This window comes from Phoca vitulina, unplaced genomic scaffold (assembly GCF_004348235.1).
Source record: "Phoca vitulina isolate PV1807 unplaced genomic scaffold, GSC_HSeal_1.0 scaffold15, whole genome shotgun sequence".
Classification (NCBI taxonomy): domain Eukaryota; kingdom Metazoa; phylum Chordata; class Mammalia; order Carnivora; family Phocidae; genus Phoca; species Phoca vitulina.
In genome coordinates this window covers 19,695,232-19,716,110 of record NW_022589718.1, presented here as the reverse complement: position 1 = coordinate 19,716,110, position 20,879 = coordinate 19,695,232, and the positions used below count along the sequence as shown (strand labels likewise).

General features: G+C 37.7%; 1 protein-coding gene across 1 annotated transcript; it reads left to right on the top strand.

Annotated features, from left to right (window-relative positions):
- The first annotated feature begins 5,345 nt into the window (after nt 1-5,345).
- On the top strand, nt 5,346-12,689 carry FGF20 (fibroblast growth factor 20). Its single transcript, XM_032413241.1, has 3 exons — nt 5,346-5,631; nt 11,010-11,113; nt 12,444-12,689. Exons 1-3 carry the CDS (start codon nt 5,346-5,348, stop codon nt 12,687-12,689), a joined length of 636 nt encoding a protein of 211 aa, XP_032269132.1.
- The last annotated feature ends 8,190 nt before the right edge of the window (nt 12,690-20,879 follow it).

The window sequence follows — 20,879 nt, the reverse complement described above, 5'->3', positions numbered from 1 at the left end:
TTGAAAACTCATGTTCATACAAAAACATGCCTACAGATGTATATAGAAGCTTTATTCATAATTGCCAAAACTTGGAAGCAGCTAAGATATCCTTCAGTAGGTGAATGGATAAATAAACTGTGGTATATCCAGACAATGAAATATTATTCAGTGTTAAAGGGTAATGAGCTATAAAGTCATAAAAAAGACATGGAGGAATCTTAAATGAATATTACTAGGTGAAGGAAGGCAATCTGAAAAGGCTACATACTATATGATCCAAATTACATGACATTCTGGAAAAGGCAAAATTATGGAGACAGAAAAAGATCAGTGGTAAAGACAGTAAAAAGATCCCAGGAGTTGGGATGGGGTAAGGATGAGTAAGTGGACACCAGAAGATTTTTTGGGCCCTAGAACTACTCCATATGATACTATAATGATGGATACATGTCATTATATACATTTGCCTAAGCCCATAGAATGTCCAACACACCAAATGTGAACCCTGCAAACTATGAACATTAGGTGACAATGATGTGTCACTGTAGGTTCATCAATTATAATAAACGTACCACTCTGGTGGAGGATGTGAAATCTTTGTGCCTTGCTCTTATTTGCTGTGAACCTCAAACTGCTCTAAAAAAATAGTCTAAAAAAGAAAGAAAGATACCCCAGTCCTGGAATCAGACATTTTCCATGGGTCATTTTAGTGGGAGATTAAATCAAGAAACTAAGATCTAGACAGTAAGTGTGCTCATTTGCTTCTAGTATATCTTTGCATCTAGGCCGCGTTAGTGACCAGAGTGGAGAACAAGCATCTGCACGTATGCACACTTGCACCATATGCTAATACCGGTAACTGTAATTCCAAGTCAACACTTCAGGATTCATTCTAGTCTTGTCTATCTTCATATGTGTATCTCCATTCTCTAACAGCGAAACACCCAGCTCTCATTATCATCAATATATTTACTCATTTGTTCAATCTTACAATACATCCATCTAACCTCCACTACCGAGAAAAACAATCTTAGTAACTGAAATTTAATATTTGTTCATGGATTTTTCTTTTGGTCTTTAGACCTTGGTTATATAGTCAAAGAATTGTATTTGAAAATTACTAAGTATTTTTTTTTTTTAATTATTATTACTCCCTTCTGTGTGGTTATGTAATTCACTTGAATTCACTTAGGTCTTTTGTTGCTGGTTTTATTCCCTGCCCCGCCCCCCATTCTTTTCTATTTTCTTTCACCTAAAAAAGATGGAAAACATTGATATTGCTCCAAAAGCCAAAACTCTATGAAAAGTTGTTTTCAAAAAATTGTCACTCCCTTATTTCTTCTACTCCATTCACATCTATCCCAGATAATTAATTAACCAGGAACAAATTTCATTAGTTTCTGGTTTATCTATCCTATGTTTATTTTTGAAAAAAAAAAAAAAGGCATATACATGTAGAAGTTTGTTTTTTTCTTCTTTCTTACAGAAAGGGTAGCACACTATATGTAAAGTGTGCTAAAGCTTTGCTCTTTCATCAATAATATCTTCTGGAAATACTTCATGTTAGTGCATAAAGATCTTTATCATTCTTTTTCTCCCCCAGCTGGACGATGCTCCACTGTATGAATGTACCATTATTTATTCATTTAGTTCCCTATGTATGGAAATTTACGTTTTTGCCAATATTTTGTAATGACAAATAATAAATAATGTTAGGCAAATGTACTTATATTTTATGGAGGTATATAAATGTACTTGTATTTCATTTAATATATATTAAATATATAAATATTTATACTTAAATATTTATATATTTATTGAGGGTACTTATATTTTATTAAGTCGTGACTTTTAAATCAGCTCTTTTTCTTTTTCTCAAGCTAAACACATGTAGAAGTATCGAAAAGCATTGGCCTCTTTTTCATGTGTTAAAAAGAAAAACTCATGACAATATGCTTGCTGAAAAGCCATCTAGGAATTATATGGTCTGGAAAACTGTAACTACATTTTGTGGAAGTAGAAATTGTACCACATATTTGTATAACAGCAAGGCAAGTGTGGTCTCTAGGAAGTATAGGCGAAGTTGATTAGATTGCAGTGTATACTTAAAAGTTGAATAATGCACTCTTGTAAAACACTCTTCAAAATTATTTAACTTCCCATGATATCATCATAGCATGTGCAAAAAAAATCTTTAGTGTTATCTTTTCCTGTCACGTGACTAGTGCAAACAAAAGAAATCCTTATCTTTTTGTTTCTATTCTGGCCCTTTATAAAATGGCATTAAGCACCATTCAAAACTTACACATTAAAGGTTTGGTTTGGGGAAAAAAAGATTTATTTTGTATTTTAAACAAATTATACTTGCTAAATTATGAAGCAAAAATTTTCCCAACAATTGAAAAGTCTAGCATCTTATATGCACAGAAAACTTTATAGTTTTAAAACCACTTTCCTGTGTATTTTCACATTTAAGTCCCATAGCAACCCCAGGCATAGTGAATGAGGCAAGGAGCTATATTGTACTTCTTTTACAAAAGTTGAAACAGAGGCATTTAGAGAGTTTAAGGAAATTGCCCTGGGATTTATGACTCTGGACCAAACCCTGAACTAGAATCCAGGACAATTTATTTTTTCTTTATAAAGTGGGATGTGCTTATCTCATAGGGTCATGTGGTGATCAAATAAGGTAATGCACTTGAAAATGCGAAAGCTATAGAAAGAGAAGGTAGTTCTATTATTAGAGTATTTGGGCTTTGGTGGCCATGTGTAAAATTTCCTGATATTTCTATCTATAAGTAATACAAGAGACTTAAACAGTCTGAGAGCTATAGATCATACAGCAGGACTTAAAGTGTTCATGTGGGGAAATATTTCATAGACTGAACCAAGAACTCAAGGAGCAGGTGACGATGCTAGATATCCACTGTGGAATAATTAACAGTATTATATGTTGTACAGAACTTAGACCTTGAAACAAACCTCATTAAAAGGTACCTGATCTTAGTTTTAAAACCTTTAAGTATCTCTTCTGTAGAAGTAATCAATGCATGCGCTGGATACTTTAGTCATCCCGCTATGAGATTCACACAACTTTGATCTAACTTTCTTTGATTTAACACTGCAATTAAGAAGATTTGGTTCAAAGTAAAAGCTCATTGGTTGATGTTTTACACTGATGTGATAATGTTTACACAGATGTGCTTTGAAATCTTGCTTATGGTGGATTTGGGGGTCCTACCATAAGACAGACCGCTGTTATCTGAAAGGTGAAATGATATGACATTTACCTGGTACGACCTTTAAAACAGACTTAGAATATATTTTTCTAAAGTGATTTATCTGTTTATTGTTTTTAGCTAGTGTTTTTGTTTTATTTCATATCTATCGACAGTAAATCACTCACCTTAAGGACTCTTTTATAACTTGGTTGCACAAGGGTAACTACTAGGGCTGTAGTGATGAAAAGATGTAACTTTACCTACTTTAAAGCACCTGCCAATTAATTAGCAAAAACAAAACAAAACAAAACAAAAACCCTTCAGAGCAAATAAAATAAAGCAATCACATCCATTTGTGCTCCCAGGTTCAGGCTTTTGCTGGACAGACCATGAAACAAGATTGCAAAACTAAACTACCAGACTGAAAAGCTAAACTTTAGGGATTCCCTAAAACTTTTTGCTCAGGGGGAGCATAAATCTGCCAAAAGCTTCTCAACTCTTCTGCCACTGAAAAATTTTAACGGGAAGATTTTGAATTGACTAGTGGTACAAAACCAAAGTTTTAAGGTTTATATGGACAAGTATCCACCTCCTTCTCTTTAGTGACTTTTTATTTTACAAATATGCACAGGCACACTTACATTTTTACCAGGAAATTTTCCTGTCTCAAAAACACACCAAGAATTAATGCCATTTACTCATTTTTTTAAATAATTGAAATGTGAACCCAAAACAAAACAAAACAAAACAAAAAAACAACTAACCTTAAAGAAAATGCCTAACCTAAAAAGAACAGGGAAATGCTCTTAGATTGGATAAGGGCGCCAGAGGCCACTCATCATTTATGACACTATTACAGATATTCATTTTCTATTTGTGGCAAGTATAAGAATGTAAACCATCTCTTTTCAACCTATTTGGGTTTACCCTTAATCCTGAGATTCGTGATTATATTATGTTATTATATTATGTTGATGAAAAGTCCATGACCTTAGCACACAATTTAAAACTTCCATGTAGATATAAGGCAATCTTGGTTATATCATGTGCTATCTGAGTAAAGATAAACATTAAAGAGAACCTGGGGGGGGGGGTTGTATGTGTTCCTAACCTAACCTGGATTATGTAAAGAAAATCCCCCATCTAAATGATAAAAGAAAAAGAGTAATGCTTGTACATTTTATTAGTGTTTTAAAATTAGTGAGTTAAACTGTCAAAGCTTTGATTTTCCTTTCATGTGTGTCTGGGCAGGTCTAAGCCTCAGGTAACGCCCTTTTTCCCTCTCTCTCTCTCTTACCTTTCTTTGCACCTGTCCACTGCAGGCTCCCAGCAGCTCCCAAGGAGTCCAATTCTCCCCTTCTCCCTTTTCCCTCCTCCTACCCGTCCCCTCCTCCCCCCCCCCCCCCCCCCTCCCCGCCCCCACCCCCCCCCCCCCTTCCCCTTCTTCTATATACCTGCCAAGCTGGGCTCCTTTTTAGCAGCGATCTGTCACTGCAAAGGAGCTCACATCAAAGGTGGCTGCGCAGCAGTAGCTGAACAGCATCACGGTTGTCCTAAAGACAACCCCCAAAGAGGGGCCTTAGCTGCGCCTCCCCGAAGTTGCTGGCTAGCTTTGGCCAAGTGTGGGAATGATTTTTGCGACAGCATGGATAGAGAACCGTCAAGGGCCCCTTTTGGTCACTTCCGAAGAGCAAAAACGTGTTGAGAAGAGGCCGGTTTAAGATTTCAAACAGAACCTCCCCAGTGCGCATGAAAGGACTTGATTAGCATATGTCAAGAGGACCCGCATATATACTCGCTGTGTATGTACACAGGACTCTGATCTGATCAGTTTGCGGAGTTGGAGCCTCAGCCCCCAGCCCCAGTCCCAGCCCAGCCTGGTATTGGCAGCGGCAGCGTATAGATGTTCCTGCAAAGCCAGCAGCCGGCTCCCACCTACCCAAGGAGAGAAGATCGCTCCAAGACAGTGAAAACTCCCCTGCTATCTCAGTGCAAAGTCCATTCAGCGACCTCACAGGAGTAACCGGGTCTTTTTGCGCCTGTTTTGCTATATTTTTTCTCCATTCACTTCCCCATCCCCGCTACACTTTTGCCTGGGGTCTTTTGTTTCCCGGATCCTCCGCCTCTCCCTCTGGCCCCTCCATGGCTCCCTTAGCCGAAGTCGGGGGCTTCCTCGGCGGCCTGGAGGGCTTGGGCCAGCAGGTGGGCTCGCACTTCCTTCTGCCTCCTGCCGGGGAGCGGCCGCCTCTGCTGGGCGAGCGCCGGGGCGCGGTGGAGCGCGGTGCCCGCGGCGGGCCCGGGGCTGCGGAGCTGGCGCACCTGCACGGCATCCTGCGCCGCCGGCAGCTCTACTGCCGCACGGGCTTCCACCTGCAGATCTTGCCCGACGGCAGCGTGCAGGGCACCCGGCAGGACCACAGCCTCTTCGGTACGTACCGGCACCCCAGCACCCCAGACCCCCGACTCCTCTTCTCCACCCCGTGCTGAGGGAGCTCCCGGAACCCATCCGGTTCGAGGTGCGGGCTGGGACTGAAGGGCGGGCCAGCGCAGGGACTGGGAGGACTTCTGCTGGCTTCCCGAGGCAGTCTCTAGCTGGCCTGCAGCTCCAGACGCTGGGGGCGGGAGGAGAAAGGGTGGGTGCTCCGCACGCACCTTGCGGCCCTGCCCTTTTCTGCTGCCTGGGACAAGACCTGGACTCGGAATCACATCTTTCTTGCACTTCTTACCTCGCAGGCAGTTTTCGTTTTGTTTTTTAAATCCCTGTATTATTTTCTCCTACTTCCTCTCACGTTTCCTCCAGTACCGTTTACTTAACAAAAATTAATTTCGGAAGCCTTCCTCTTCTTTAAACATGGCCCACAGCTATGCAGTTCATCATGTATTCATGGCCTGTTCAGAGGGTCACTCTCGTATAGGATGGGGGCATTTACGTAAATGTTCACCCCTGAAGAGGTAACAGATTAACTTTCAGAGAGCATCGTCGCTACTGGAAGGCTCACCTGGCTGCAATTCTTTGAGCTCTTTAAGTTCTATTTGGGCGAGAAAAGGAGGGAGGGAAGGGGGAGGAAGGCTACCCGGCTACTGAGCATGCCCAGTCGTTCAGCCAAGCTCCTCTTTAGAAATTGTGAAACGCGAAAGCAGAGATCTTAGTATTGACCGTCTGTAAGAGGAAATGGGGAAGCGAAATAGGATATGGGTGGGAACACAGAGACGTGTTTCAGAATACCTCCAGCAATGCCTGGGAGCAGAAGGAGTTAAAAGAAAGAAACAAGCGAATGATCCTTGTGACACTAGATTGGGAAATCATACGGTCTCTACTGTTAATTACTCCCTAACTCGCTGTGTAACCACCAGGTGCCTTCAGCAGTCTGAGCCTTAATTCTTCCTTTCTGTACAACGATGGGGTTAAATTAGGTGATGATTTAAAGATGCTTTCAGGTTCCAACATCTCAGGATCTTTCCCCCCATTGTGGGAGTTTTCATTATATTAGAGTTAACCTGGTAGCATTCTCAAAGGATTTTTGATCATCAAAATTGGGACATCACTGGAGAGATTTATTGTATTTTTAAAAAGATACCATTTATTCGTTGGCAGCAACCTGAAAGGGCCCAACATCTGTCTTCCTTTCTGTTCCTTAGCACTGAGGGATTCTTTGAATCTCGTTTCTGAAAGGCCTTCTCTTATCTTGTCCTCGTCCCCTTGTTCTTATACTCTCATTCCTTTTTTGACTTGCAGTCCTCATTAAAACTTTGGAGAAGTGTAAATCTCGGTTTGAGGGGCATTTGTAACTCTAGATGTAGAAATGAGCATGTGGTGGACATTTGGTAGCACTTAAAGGCTTAGAAAATTAACTTTTTAAAACCCATATGTTTGCAGCTTCCGCTGATCTCTTCCAAATTCCCATTGACTATGAGTCAAGAGTGTCATGACCTAGTGGCCAACCTTGGGGTCACTTTTAGAAAGTGGTTTCTAAATTGAGGAGGCTGAGATTCTGATTCTAAAGAACTTTGCTGACACCAGGTGGCTCAGTTTTCTTGCTTTTAAGAATTATTGCACTCCATTCATTCTAGAAAAAAATCCTTCAGCTACTAGAAAGATTTAGAAATGAACACAAATGTGGCAAGTCCTATAAGGAGAGCAGGTAGAAGTTAAGCTGAAGTAGTACTCAGACTCCCTTCCTACCTCCCCTCCCCCGACCCTTGTGATGCATCCTATAGCCTTGGACACCTTTAAGACACTTGTGATTCACCTGTATTTCCCCCATGACACGAGTTGCTTCTTTCAGATCATGTCTCTTTATAAGACTATAGGAAGAGATATAAATCTATGGGAAGAGATTATAAATATTTGTAGACTTGATAACATTCATTAACCTTTTTCCTTAAGAAACGTTTTCCTTAAGAAACAAATGTTGTATATCAGAATTACGATCTTCTAGAACATTTTTTTTTGCTGAAATTTCGCATAATTATTTGGTAATTGCAAAAATATGACTTAAGCCGATTTTGTAATGGTTTAAGTCACTCTATGGTGGGAGGCTACATATCAAAACAAAATATCTACTGTTACACAAAGGGAAAAGGACCACATTAGTTCTGAGCCTAAAGGAGGTTTGAACAGCCTCTACCATGCATTACAGTGCATCCTAGTGGTCTTGGATCGCTAAGACATCATAATTACTAGGAAGAAAGTTTATGTTCAACATGTATAACATCATATGCTTCTCTCTGTATTTGCCTTCTTTTCCTAGCAATTCAATTATTCATTATGAAATTATTTTGCTATTTTTCTTTTAAACTCATTTATGTGTCATCAAAGTGAGAATTTTGAAAATGCTTGAGAATGATTATTTGTGATGTTAAAGTAAGTTACATGTTTGATAGTTTATACTAATTTGCCCATGAATGATTACATGAAAAATTCAAAATCCTGTATGTAAAATTTGAAAACCACATCAATAGAAGCTAAACAAAAAGGTCCCAGTGAGGTTAAAATAATTTCCTATCTGATTTCGCTCTACATTTATAATAGGGTTTTCCTGCACAGTGGTACAGTAGGAAGATTTTACCTAATATGTAAACATGGAATCATTACTTAAAAAAATGTTTAACCTGAGATCAAACATATTCCTTTAAAGGCTTTTCCTTTATTCTCCCCTATTCTCCATAGATTTGTCTGATGTGGTTGCATTGTGGGTTGACTCACCTGTTTATTATGATTCTTAAAAAGGCTGGCTTTGAAAATGATACCAGAAAGACAAAGTACCTCCAAGTCTTTTTATGGGACACTGGGCATTAGAAAATCTATCTAAAATCTGTGATTACCTCTTAAGGAAAGTTTTTCATGTCTACTCTTTGTTAAGGAATTAGCTTAGTTGCCACCTCATATTATAAATAAGAAAGACTTGTCAAATCCCATTTAAGAATCAAGTGATTACAAATTACTATGTGGTATACTATTTCCTTGAGGAGAAGAAGGATCAGAATTTAAAAGTGTGGCTAAAATCTTTAAGAGGAACACAAAAAACACATAACCTTTTCCCATCAATCTCTGTGAGCCATTGCAAAATTATTAATGCCTAGTTATGGATTAAGTTTTAGATGTTGTTTAATAAAGTTGAAACCATGAATACAATTGTTCTAAAAATATATGTGATTTCTACAACTACACATTTTTTACAAGATAGCAGCATTATCTTAAAATGAGAAGTAAAGTATAGGTCGTTTACCATTTAGTTTTGCAAGAAAAAATGGATATTTTGTAAGACCTGTTATATGATTAGTTTATATGGAAAGGAAACATTTTTTTGAAACTTATATTTCATTGTACTTGAAAATTGGCTCTATTATATATCCTAATCATTTAATCAGTTTCTGTTTTTTGAAAGGCAAGAGCATCTTAATGTAAATCAGATATTTAAAGAGAATTAAGTTACATGTGAGCCATAGTACACTTCTCCATTTAAATTTAACATTTAATACAACTTCAAGTAATTATACATTTGTGAGATATTCTGGATGAAATTCTATTAATATATCTTCTTCTACTGACCATGTTTTCGGTCTATATTTTTGTTTCTAACAGGAATCACTCACTAATGAGCTTGACCATATGTTTAATTTTCATTTACTCCCTACCTCTATGTTCATCATTACAATGGCTATCCTGTGGAGTCTGTCTTCCTGCTGTATCTTCTCTTCTCTCTGCCTTTGGGTCTCAATTAAAGGCACTGACTCTTTCAAGCCACGTATAGTCTATTTGGTAATGTATTCTTGCTAGAAGATCCTTGATAGCTCTAGTGTTCTACACGATCGACTAATAGTTTGAAAGAGCTAATTTGAGCTCTTGGGAATCTATGTTTAGAGCTTAAGAATCTGTTTCTGCCAAAGAATGAATTAGGCTCTGGACAGAATAGAACCCTCCGTATAAGGGGTAGCCAGATTTTGGACTTTCCGTTGGCCTTGGGAATATCACATGTCCAAACTGGAACTTGTACAATAAATCAAGATATGACTTAAGAACAAGAATCAGGCTAAATGGTGCACATTTATACTGTTTGTAGAGCTTAAGGAGGAGTAAAGGGGTGAAGGTAGAAAGCTGTTAAAGGCAGTTACCAGCATAGAAAGTATGTCTATATATTTTTTCAGCAAAGACTCTAAAGAACGAGACAAATTATTCCAAAGGTTAGTGTGTGCAGAGAAAAAAAGTGATGCAAAGGGGAGCATTATTTCTTTTACTATGGTGTATTAGTGTATTAAGTGGAGGGTGTTTGATACTAGTTTATCTATTGATAAACGAAAATAATTTTAGAAAGCTATTGATAGTAGAATCTACTCGCATGCTAAAATCTTGGTATTTGGCTATCATCTTTAATGAATTATAAAGTCCTTTTACTCTTTGAGCTATCGTATTTACTTTCAAGAACCATGTGACAAGGTTCTTATTACACATACTGTGTAATCTATAAATTTTTGAAATCAATGGATAGTCCTGAAGTAGAAACATTGGATTAGGACTCAGAAGAGGTGAGTTCAAGTGTCAGTTCTACTAACTCCAAATATCATATTCTTAGGCAAGTCAATAAATCTTTTTGAGCCTCAGTTTCTTTATGTGTAAAAATTGGGATAATAATAACTTCCATACCTGTCTTGGGGAATTGTTTTTTGAGGACCAGATAAAAAATATAAAAAAAAATTATAAACTATAAAACACTAATGTACCCATTTAAGGTACACTGGCTGCTGGGAGAAAAAGATGGACTTGATTCATAGTTAGCAAAACCAAAAGAAAACAATTAATAGAACATATAGAATTAACTAATGGAATTACGGAGAACTAAGAACACCTGTCATGTACTAATTTATGATAATAATAGCTTCCATTTGTTAAATGCCTAAATGTGTCAGTCCTTATCACTCTCCTGGAAAGAGGCATTTTGTTCATTTTGTACATGAGGAAACTGAACTCCAAAGAAGATAAATGACTTGTGTGGACAGACTGGCCAGTAAGTTACTATGAAATTTTAAGTTACTGTAAATTTTACAGTAAGTTATGCAAGTCAGTCTGGTTTAAGGTTTTATACCTTTAACATTACACCATGATGGACAACTTTTCTTTTTAGGTTTTTTTTTCATCTGTAAAATGGAAGATCATCATAATAAGACAATAAGACGATAATAAGCACTTTTCAGCACCTGCCATTATTATATTTAGCAATATTGGTCTATTATTTCGAATATTTTCAGTGGTCACATGTTCATTAATAAATATGTCATTATTTGTTATTATTTTGTTTATAAATGTAGGTATCCTGGAATTCATCAGTGTGGCAGTGGGACTGGTCAGTATTAGAGGTGTGGACAGTGGTCTTTACCTTGGAATGAATGACAAAGGAGAACTCTATGGCTCAGTATGTATTTTAAAAACATTATTGTAATTCTTAAAATTATGACTATTTTGCCAGTAAAAAAAATCTACCAATAATACATGTCAGAAGAAATATATGAAATACAGATATGTAGGAATTAAATATCTGTATCCTGATTAATTTCTATATGTTTGGGCAGTTGTATAGTAACTCAATTTCAGTTTTTTTTTTTTAGAGAGAGCACACGCGTGCAAGAGGCATATGGGGGAGGGCCAGAAGGAGTGGGAAAGAAAGAATCTTAAGCAGATTCCACGCCCAGTGTGACCCTGACATCTCACGACCCTGAGATCATGACCTGAGCTGAAATCAAGAGTTGGGGGCTTAACCGACTGAGCCACCCAGGAGCCCTCAATTTCAGTTTTTAAGCCCCAAACATTTATTGCTTTCAGCTTGCTAGTCTGCCTGCCCATTATCCTGGGTCTTTCTACTTCCCTCCATATTTTGATCATTCCTACCAGAGACACAGAAAAATGACATTTTCTTCTTGCCATGTTAAATTCTTTTCACCTTTACATTTATTTAATGTAAATTTTCTCTACCCATGATCATCTTCCATAGCTAAGTATAAATGTTGCTGACCTTCATATATAGGAAATGAGTGAATGAAGTCCTAGGATATTGTAGACAACAACAGAAAATGGCAACCACATATCTGGTTGACCATATCTGGATAATTAAAGAGCCATGATTCAAAAAGCAACTGTGGTCTATCCCTTAGGATAAGATACAGTTCATCTTAAAAAGGCAAGAAATCATTAGGCCTTTACTGCATTTACCTAATGGTAACCTCTAGATGAAAGTTAATGATGGGAAATGTATTGTCAAACAATTAATAAATACATTTAGGGAAGATATATGATTTGGAATGATGGTTTTGAATTAGGAATTTGGATGTTAGCAAAATCTTGAAACGTTTCAAAATGATAGTAGAGACTTGCTTTGTAGAACTTGGGCATCTAACAATGGAACAAGATAAATACAGGCCTTTTGGGTGGGGATGGTGGTAGGAGGGAGATAAAATGAAACGTGGGAGAGTTCTGGATATTTATTAAGTATTTGACAATAAAATTGAGAATTGACATTTAATTTAAAGTTCTTCGAACCAAATTACTAGGAAGTTTAGTCGCCTGGAAGAAAGAATTCCAGATAACATAAGAACTAAAACAAAATAAAGCAAAAACAATTCATCCTTTTCCCTTCTTTGACAAGGATGTTGTTATAAGCAAAGCAATAAAAATACAGAGATGAGACTTTTCTAAGGAAATTCTCGCAAAAGTATTTTTTTAAATGATAGTTATCTTCTCTCTTTCAGGAGAAATTGACTTCTGAATGCATCTTTAGGGAGCAGTTTGAAGAGAACTGGTATAATACCTATTCATCCAACATATATAAACATGGAGACACTGGCCGTAGGTATTTTGTGGCACTTAACAAAGATGGAACTCCAAGAGATGGTGCCAGGTCCAAAAGACATCAGAAATTTACACATTTCCTGCCTAGACCAGTGGATCCAGAGAGAGTTCCTGAATTGTACAAGGACATACTGATGTATAGTTGAAGCGTGATAGTGTCTTCATTGAAGAGCCAAACTACAACCATTCTTTCTGGTCAGAGTTCTCATTGTAAAATAATAACCCAGGAGTCTTCTCAGAATATTATGGAATTTTCTACTGGGTGGCTGAATTTGGAAAGAATATCGAGAACAAACAAAAACCCCATATTTTGACTTGAAGTAGAGCAAGACCTCTCTTTCTAAGTGGATTAAGTTCCCTTAGGTACACTGGTTCAGTCCTTACTGGTAGAGTGAAGCTGAAAATCTGTTGAACTGTGGATAATGGGAACCCCACCTGGTTTGCTGCTGGTACCTCACCTCTCTGGATTATGTTTACTTTTAAAAGTTACATTAAAAATAGATACTTCATGTTGAAGAAATAAATTGACACCATTGGCCAAGATTATTGCTACATAAATTCTGAGGACCTTGTAGGATTTTGTAGGTTACAGAATGATACGTAAAAATGCTGGATGAAACATGAGCTATAGAACATGCCGCACCAAGATGGAACACTTTTTTTTTTTTTTAAGGATGGACCTATTTATACATTTTCAATTTGCAAATATTTATTATATATATATTTATTTATTAAAGAGTTTATTTTTTACTGGTATATGAAGATAATACAAAGAAAAAAAAACCAACAAAAATTCTTTTATTGTGCCATTACTTTGTTGTGATGTCCTGAGCTGTAGAAAAGACATCATTTTTGCAACATAGTAAACATAGAATAAAATCTTGAATTTCTTTTTAAAAATAAACTATAGCATAGATGATATATTTTTTTGCAGTCAGTTGCCTTCTAAATGTAACACTGGTTCCTTTGGCTTAGAAAAATCCTTTATCAAATTGTATTGAATTCAACACACTTTTAAAAGGGAATTAAACATTTTTATTTTGTGTTTTGGTCTCATTTCTTTTTAGGTGAAAGTTGTTCTATTTATATAACATATTTTTTAAATGACAAAATTCTAGGCTCCTTGGAGAAATACTTTGATATTTAGAGAACTTCTAGTGCTGAAAATTATGAAACATCATAGGCAACTTATGCTCACTTATTTTCTTGATTCAGTGTGGCAAAGACCAATTCCTCCCCCCCCCCCCCCACTATGATCACAGAAAGAAGTAGTCTGTGTGGCACCAGCATTAATAATGGTATCTGAGTCCGGTACCTTTTTCCTTATATCTCCTATTTAGTCATTTACTCAGGAAATATTCATTAATGCCTATTATACCGAAGAAATATTTAGGCGCTAAGGAAGATGGTGGTCAAGACAGAAGTTCATGGAACTTAATGTCTAGTAGGAGAAACAGATGGTAAACAAGGAAGCTAACAAATAAATGTCATAACTGTGAATTGTGATGTGCTCTATGGGGGAAACAAGGTTCAGACACAGAAAGGAGAGAACAAATTTAGATAGGATGAATCAGAGTGGGCTTCTCTAAGGAGCTGACATTTTTGATGGGCTGTAAAGAATAAGAAGGAGCTAGCCCGCCTAGGAGGAGAATAAGAGCCTGATAGGAAGAGGAAACAAGAAACCTCAAGTCCCTCTGGTGAGAAAGAGCTTTGTGGCTGGAGTGTACTGAGCGACTGGGACAGGGGCACAGATAAGTTTAGACAGCTTTGCACATACAAATCTAGATGCAGCATTGTTGCTGAGGATGTCATAATGATAATGGTCGCAGCCACCACCAGTTCCCAACCTGGAAGGCTTGGTGAAACACCGATTGCTGGGTCCCAACCCCAGCGCGTCTGATGTGTAGATCTGGGGTAGGGTCTGAAAATTTGAATTTTTAAGAGGTTTCCTGGTTATCCTGATGTAGTTGGTCTGGAGATCACACTTTGAGAACCACTGGTCTAGAGCCGTGTTTCTCAAACTTTAATGCACCTACAAAATCACCTAGGGGGGCTTGTTAAAGGGTGGGTTTGTTAAATTATAGGTCTGGGTGGGGGTGGGTCTGAGATTTTGCATTTCTAGCAGTGTCCCAGGAGGTGCTTCATGCCGCTAGACCCCAGATTGTGCTTTGAAGGGCAAGACCTACTAATGCTTTAATGTTATTTGGAGTTATGCCGATTACTTCAATAAATTCCACCTCTCATTACTTAAATAAGTTAATGATGATGTGTGGGGTGAGGATAGAGTGTTCAAGATATAACTTTAATAAAGCTACGTGGGAATGTGTGTGTGGAGTGAGGGGAGTTGTGCGTGCACTTGATGTGTACTCGGTGAGAGACAGAGATAGGGAAACGTTTCAGCTCAAAACCTCTTGGTTTTATAAATGTAAAAAAATAAAAATGGTTTCACAGTAATAGTTTAATAAATAAAATAGATCTTACTTTTACTTTTATTTCTAAATAAAAGTAAAAAAAAGAAACTAGTTTGGTTCAATGTTTGATACCTACATTTAAAGTACGTGTCCTCAAGTAAGCATTATGCAGTATTTCAAGTCCCTTCCAAAATGATGCTGGGGTCTGAACTTATATTTATAGAGAAAGTATTATAAATTTAAAGAGACCATACACTGATAAAAGATGGCCCACAATAAATATAGTTATCGAATAAAAAAAATATTTTTAGAGATACGATGAGAATACGGGTTAACTTTTCTTTTTTTTGGTGGTAGCTGCTTGTAGTGATTTGAGATATGAAGTATGACTGAAAGCTTTACAAACTTTTGGAAAACTAAGAAGTCACTGTATCTTGTATTCTTTTTTTTTTTTTTTAGATTTTATTTATCTATTTGACAGAGAGAGACACAGCGAGAGAGGGAACACAAGCAGGGGGAGTGGGAGAGGGAGAAGCAGGCTTGCCGCTGAGCAGAGAGCCCGATGCGGGGCTCGATCCCAGGACCCTGGGACCATGACCTGAGCCGAAGGCAGACGCTTAACGACTGAGCCACCCAGGCGCCCCTGTATCTTGTATTCTCATTATACTTACATCTTGGCAGCTCTTCCTGGGTGCAAAACACAATTTGCACCTGCCGAATTTGTACTATCTGAAGAAATGACCTATTAGGTATCTGAATAGATTTCACTTGATACTCCTAAAGGGAAGTGGTGTGTGAACACATTATTTAATGCATATATGGAAGGATAATAATAATTTGGTTTATTATCAAATCAATAGTTTGAAAACAATTTATTATATCCTCAGGATGTTAGGGGAAAATCTCACCATTAGTCATCCTTTTTGCTTCTTTTAATTTCCTTTCATTTTTAAATGTTCTATTAACAATCACATATTAACTTACATTAACCATTCTTTCTGCCTGGAATATTAACTATCAGCTGCCCAACTTCCCTATATTTACTGCAATGATAAAAGAAATCTAAATACACGGAGGTGTGGTCAAGCTTTGGTGTGCCAATTCCAAAGAGTTTGGTTTTCAATTAATTTCAATGTCAAAACAATTCAGAAACCTAAAGCTATCAACCATGCGTGAGACTCCAGATCTATGTAAACTTAACATATAGGAGTTAGAAAGCACTCAGGCCATCACTTATATTTATAATGCAGTGTATGTGCCAGTTTTGTGAATTAACTAATGATCAGAAATATTATTTATACACATCAAAACTCTGACTTCAATACATTAGCGTTATGCTCATAAATAGGCAGTTTCTAATTTCTAATAATAAAATTTAAGAAGCTATGATATACTATTGGCAAGTGAGGAGTTAGTACATCAAACAACTCCTATGTGTTCAGTGCATGGTGCTTCTACCAGCAAAGATAATTTTTGGACATCGGGGGTGGGGGGGCTAGTCCAATTAAATCCTGGTTTCAAATTTCTCACAGTTGATGCTTTTATAAAATGTTTCCATTTCAGTTTAATCTAGACAGAGACCCATAAACTGAAGTTGGACTCAACCTCAGCCTGATGGTTCTTAGGATGATATCATCCTCAAGATATATATGATATGTGAGACTAATGCACATCACTTTCCTCCATCACAATATGGTATTAGGGTATTTTGGTTAATAGTATATGTTGGTTGGTGTGATTAATGCATACAATTCCTTGACCCATTGTTAGAGTTGCTCAATGTCTTCCTACTGACAGAGAAGGGTTTAGTATGACACCCCATTGGAACAAAACTAAATATTTTCATAGAACCTACAATTCATATTATTCTAAGGTTTCCAAGCTGAGCCTACTAACCAAACCTACTGGGGGCTAGTAGCATGCACAGAGATAGTGCTGAAGAAGTTGAAAGGAAGAGGAGAGATACATATTTCATGCAGTTGGTTGAACAAAACAATTCTGCAGGTCACACTTGGACATTTAAATTCCTTAACAATTATCTTTCTTTTACCCGGTTGGTAATATATAAATGATGATGTAGAAATGAAGGAACAGTGTTGAACTGGCAATGTTTATACCTAATACCAATTTTTCTTCCAGTATGGACTTATAAATTATACAACATGATTTTAAAACACTTCCTTCAACTGTTTTCTAAGCATACTAGAGCAAGTTTCATTGTTCCTGTGATTATTTTCAGCTCAACAACACTTTAGTTCTTTGCGTAGGGATGAGTTTTGCACAGTCTGACTCATTAGAGTGGCCATATGTTGACCGGTGAATTTTTTTCAACTGAGTTTTGCAAGAGAAGTAAGCCCTATAGAAAAATAGTGTGACTATTTCTTAATTCTCCCAGGGAACATATCTGGTGCCATTTTAGATGCATAGAACACAAGTTAATGTACTGCACATAACTGGTCTGTTGGGACTTAATTCTCTCACGAGTCCTATTGAGAGCCTGTTGTGAGGTTGGCTATGCTATCATCTAGAGTGCTTCCTTTTCTCTGCAGAATTAGCTGTTTCCCATAGAACTAGACATGTTAATATAATTCTATTAACCAAAATTCTATATACCATACAATTTTTAATGTTTGGGTACTAGTGTATTCTGAGCACGACACCAAAGTCAATCAGGAGACTCTAAGAGGCTCACACTGTTTCATATACTTCATATTTCTACCCCAAAGGGCTGGAATGAAATGTTCTAGTTACGTGGCGCAGGTGCACTGCCTTGGATTTGTGGCAACAAACACTTACTGAATAGTCTACCAAATAAATAGATATTTAATTTACTTTGTTGTATAGCTGTAAGTGTTCTAGTGTTCTTTTTAATCATGTTGATACATTAATCACCCAGAGACAATCTTAGAATGTATATAAATCAACTTTCATTAGCATTAGTTAGTTTTTCTAGTTGTTAGAACAGATGGATCTTTTTTCTGGTTGGGTGTTCTTCCACATGTCCCAGCTTTGCCTGTTCAATGTATGATTGGATGTAATTAATAGTTTGAGACCAAGGATCTTCTCTGTGTAGACACCCCTCTAGAATGGGAGGCTAAAATGTATCAAATGGCTCAGGAAAGCTGGTTAAATGTTTCCATATATGCTCAAAGTAGCTCTGTCTCTCATCAGAGTAAGCAACCTCAGGCTCAGGTCTCCAAAGTGCAATTGATTAGGACGATCTGGGTGTAGTGAGGCTGTACCCTAGCCTTACCTAGTAGTATCCAACCACTGAGTAGAAGGATCACAGAACTACACTAGAAAAGGAAAATATGGGGGGAAGAAAAGATAATCAGAGGCCTCTTAGTTTTAAAAGATCTCTGGACTTTCAATTAAAGTCCTGGCTCTGTTTGGCAAAATATTCAATATTTCCTGGTTCCTCAGTCACTGAAGCTCTGTGTATGATTTGGCTTTTAAGTGGTTCATACGCACGCTGCCACCTATTTGGTCAAAGGGAGTTTTAATATTTATTTTAACATTTCTAGCATTCAGAAACGAATATCTGTGCTTATTTCATCAAGTTTCCCCCCTCAACATAACTAAAATATAAGAAAATATAATTTTAGATAAAAGTGTTTACTTTTATTTTTTTGAACCCATTTTCCCCCAGCGAATCATGTATTCTTTGTCACAATTCAGTAAATAAGTCACCTTTACTTCTATTTTCTCTCTAGTGCTTTAATAAAGAAGTATTCAGGACTTACCATCTGAATTGCACCAGATCCCTTTATGGTGATGGATATGGCCAGGTATGTCTGAAGTTCTGGCATGTTTTTTGGCCAGACTGTTACCTCATCTCATTTGCCATGGGGCATGAATTATGGGAGGTGGTACTTTGAAGGGAGCAATTATTGAGAAAATAAATTGTTATCATGAAGAAGACTCCACCTTCAATCGTATTGTTACCAAGCTTGGTTGGACTCACTGAGCAGTAGAAATTGACCAGAGGTCAAGCAGGAGTTCCAAGCAAGTCTTTCTTGGGGGCTTCTGCTGGAGCACAAGGGTGACAGCACAAAGGAAAGAGTCCTTAGGCTGGCTGCCTGAGGAGAGGTCAGGGAAAGTTTTAAAGAGGCTTGGGGAGCGGGGAGCAAAGGGTGATGTTTAACTATGTAGAGGTGAGGATTCATCAGTGCCTGCACACTTAGAGATTATGCTTTCTCAAACATTGCATGTCTAATTAGCATGCTAAATCTCCATCCCTGGGCATGATTTTTAGCATTATAATGAGGGGAAACGTCAGTGAAAAGTCAGCATAGGGGTCCATTGTGGCTTGGATTGGCTTAGTGTGGTTCTCAGAGAGGCAAACTGGTTGTTAGCTGGCCATGGGACTTGCTTGGACCTTGTGGCTTTTGTTTTCCTGATGGCAAGCAGCACCCACAAGCTGGGCTAGAGAACTGGGTTATTCAGGTTTTTTTTTTTTTTTTTCCTCTCTGCAAGTTCTTGGGTGAGGAGGCTTGAGTCCAGTCTCTGCTCTGTCTCAATTTTGTTTGCCCCCAACCTGGGATTTGGGTAGCTACCATATCTTGTAATATTTGAAAGTAAAGGTCTTGGAGGTATCAGATGGGAAAAGTGCAGAGGTGAAGAACAGTGTTTCTTAGAAGAAGCAGTATACCTTTGGAATCACTAAGGGTGTCCTTGCCAAGGGCTGGTCTCTGGTAGCACAATACGCTTCTCTGAAGGACATTACTCTCTCCTGATTTTTCTGCTTCCATTTAACAATGAGATCTCATTTGCCCATTTTTCCTTGAGAGTACTAGGATGTCAGATATAATCAAATTCATAGTGGTGACAAAAAGACTTGATGTTCTCTCAAGAGTTGCTCTGTTTTAACTATGACTCAATAAGTGGCTGACAGCTGATTTTCAAAATGAGTCCACCATTTGACAGACTTGACAACTTTGTCATCTTCTTAGAGACATGCCAATGATTCTATGTAAAAGATCACTGGAGAGTTCACTGGGGAGTCATGTCTTGGTTGCATTGGTTATATGGGCTGAAAGGTTAGAAAGTTGCCTGTGTAAACTTTAAGGAACCTGCTGTTCAGGAGGCCATATAATCCAATGATGAGATTGCAGCATAATACTCGGGCATTTCAATATCCATACATGGTGCTTACTTCTTTGCATTCTGTTTAGTTATATGGGTTTTAAGGAAAACAATTTTTTTACTCATTCAGTGCATAATTTATTTGTTCTAAATAATAGTACTTCCAGAAAAGTTTGTTTAGTGAAGGGCCCTTGAATTTCTTTTTTCTGTTAAATTATTCTATCATTTTTACTAATGAAACTAAGAAGGGAAGACAGAGCCTCAGATACAATTATTTCTGACTGCTACTCAATGTACCACTTATGAAATGAATACATTTTCTTTTTTAAAAAACATTTTTTTATTCATCTGAGAGAAAGAGAGAGAGTGTGTATGTGTGCAAGTGCTGAGCATGAGTGTGGGGGTGAGGGTGTGGCGGTGAGGGAGAAGCAGACTCCCCACTGAGCAGGGAGCATGATGCTATGCGGGCCTCCATCTCAGGACCCTGGGATCATGACCTGAGCCAAAGGCAGACACTTAACTGACTGAGGCACCCAGGTGCCCCATGAATACATTTTCTATTTGAATCAGGTCAAGAACACCTATTTAATTTTCACCTTATTAGATTATAACATGGTGCTCGAGAGCTTATCCCTATAATAGGACAATAAATGTATAATTCTGGCCAAATGAAGGCAAACTACATGGTGACCAAAATTAACAGGGATCTAACAGAATGCATTTGCTGTATCACTAACCACAGATTACTGAAAGGTTGATTCAATGCCCATCTCTGTTTTGGACTAGTCAAACCAGGGAATTAAAGAGATAAGTAATGTATAGGGTTATTCCTAGTTTCTT

Bases quoted from the DNA above. Each gene is read 5' to 3' on its own strand.
- FGF20 (XM_032413241.1), top strand. From the start codon at position 5,346: ATGGCTCCCTTAGCCGAAGTCGGGGGCTTCCTCGGCGGCCTGGAGGGC. The intron at 5,632-11,009 runs GTACGTACCGGC...TTATAAATGTAG, and splicing joins GCAGGACCACAGCCTCTTCG to GTATCCTGGAATTCATCAGT. The intron at 11,114-12,443 runs GTATGTATTTTA...TCTCTCTTTCAG, and splicing joins AAGGAGAACTCTATGGCTCA to GAGAAATTGACTTCTGAATG.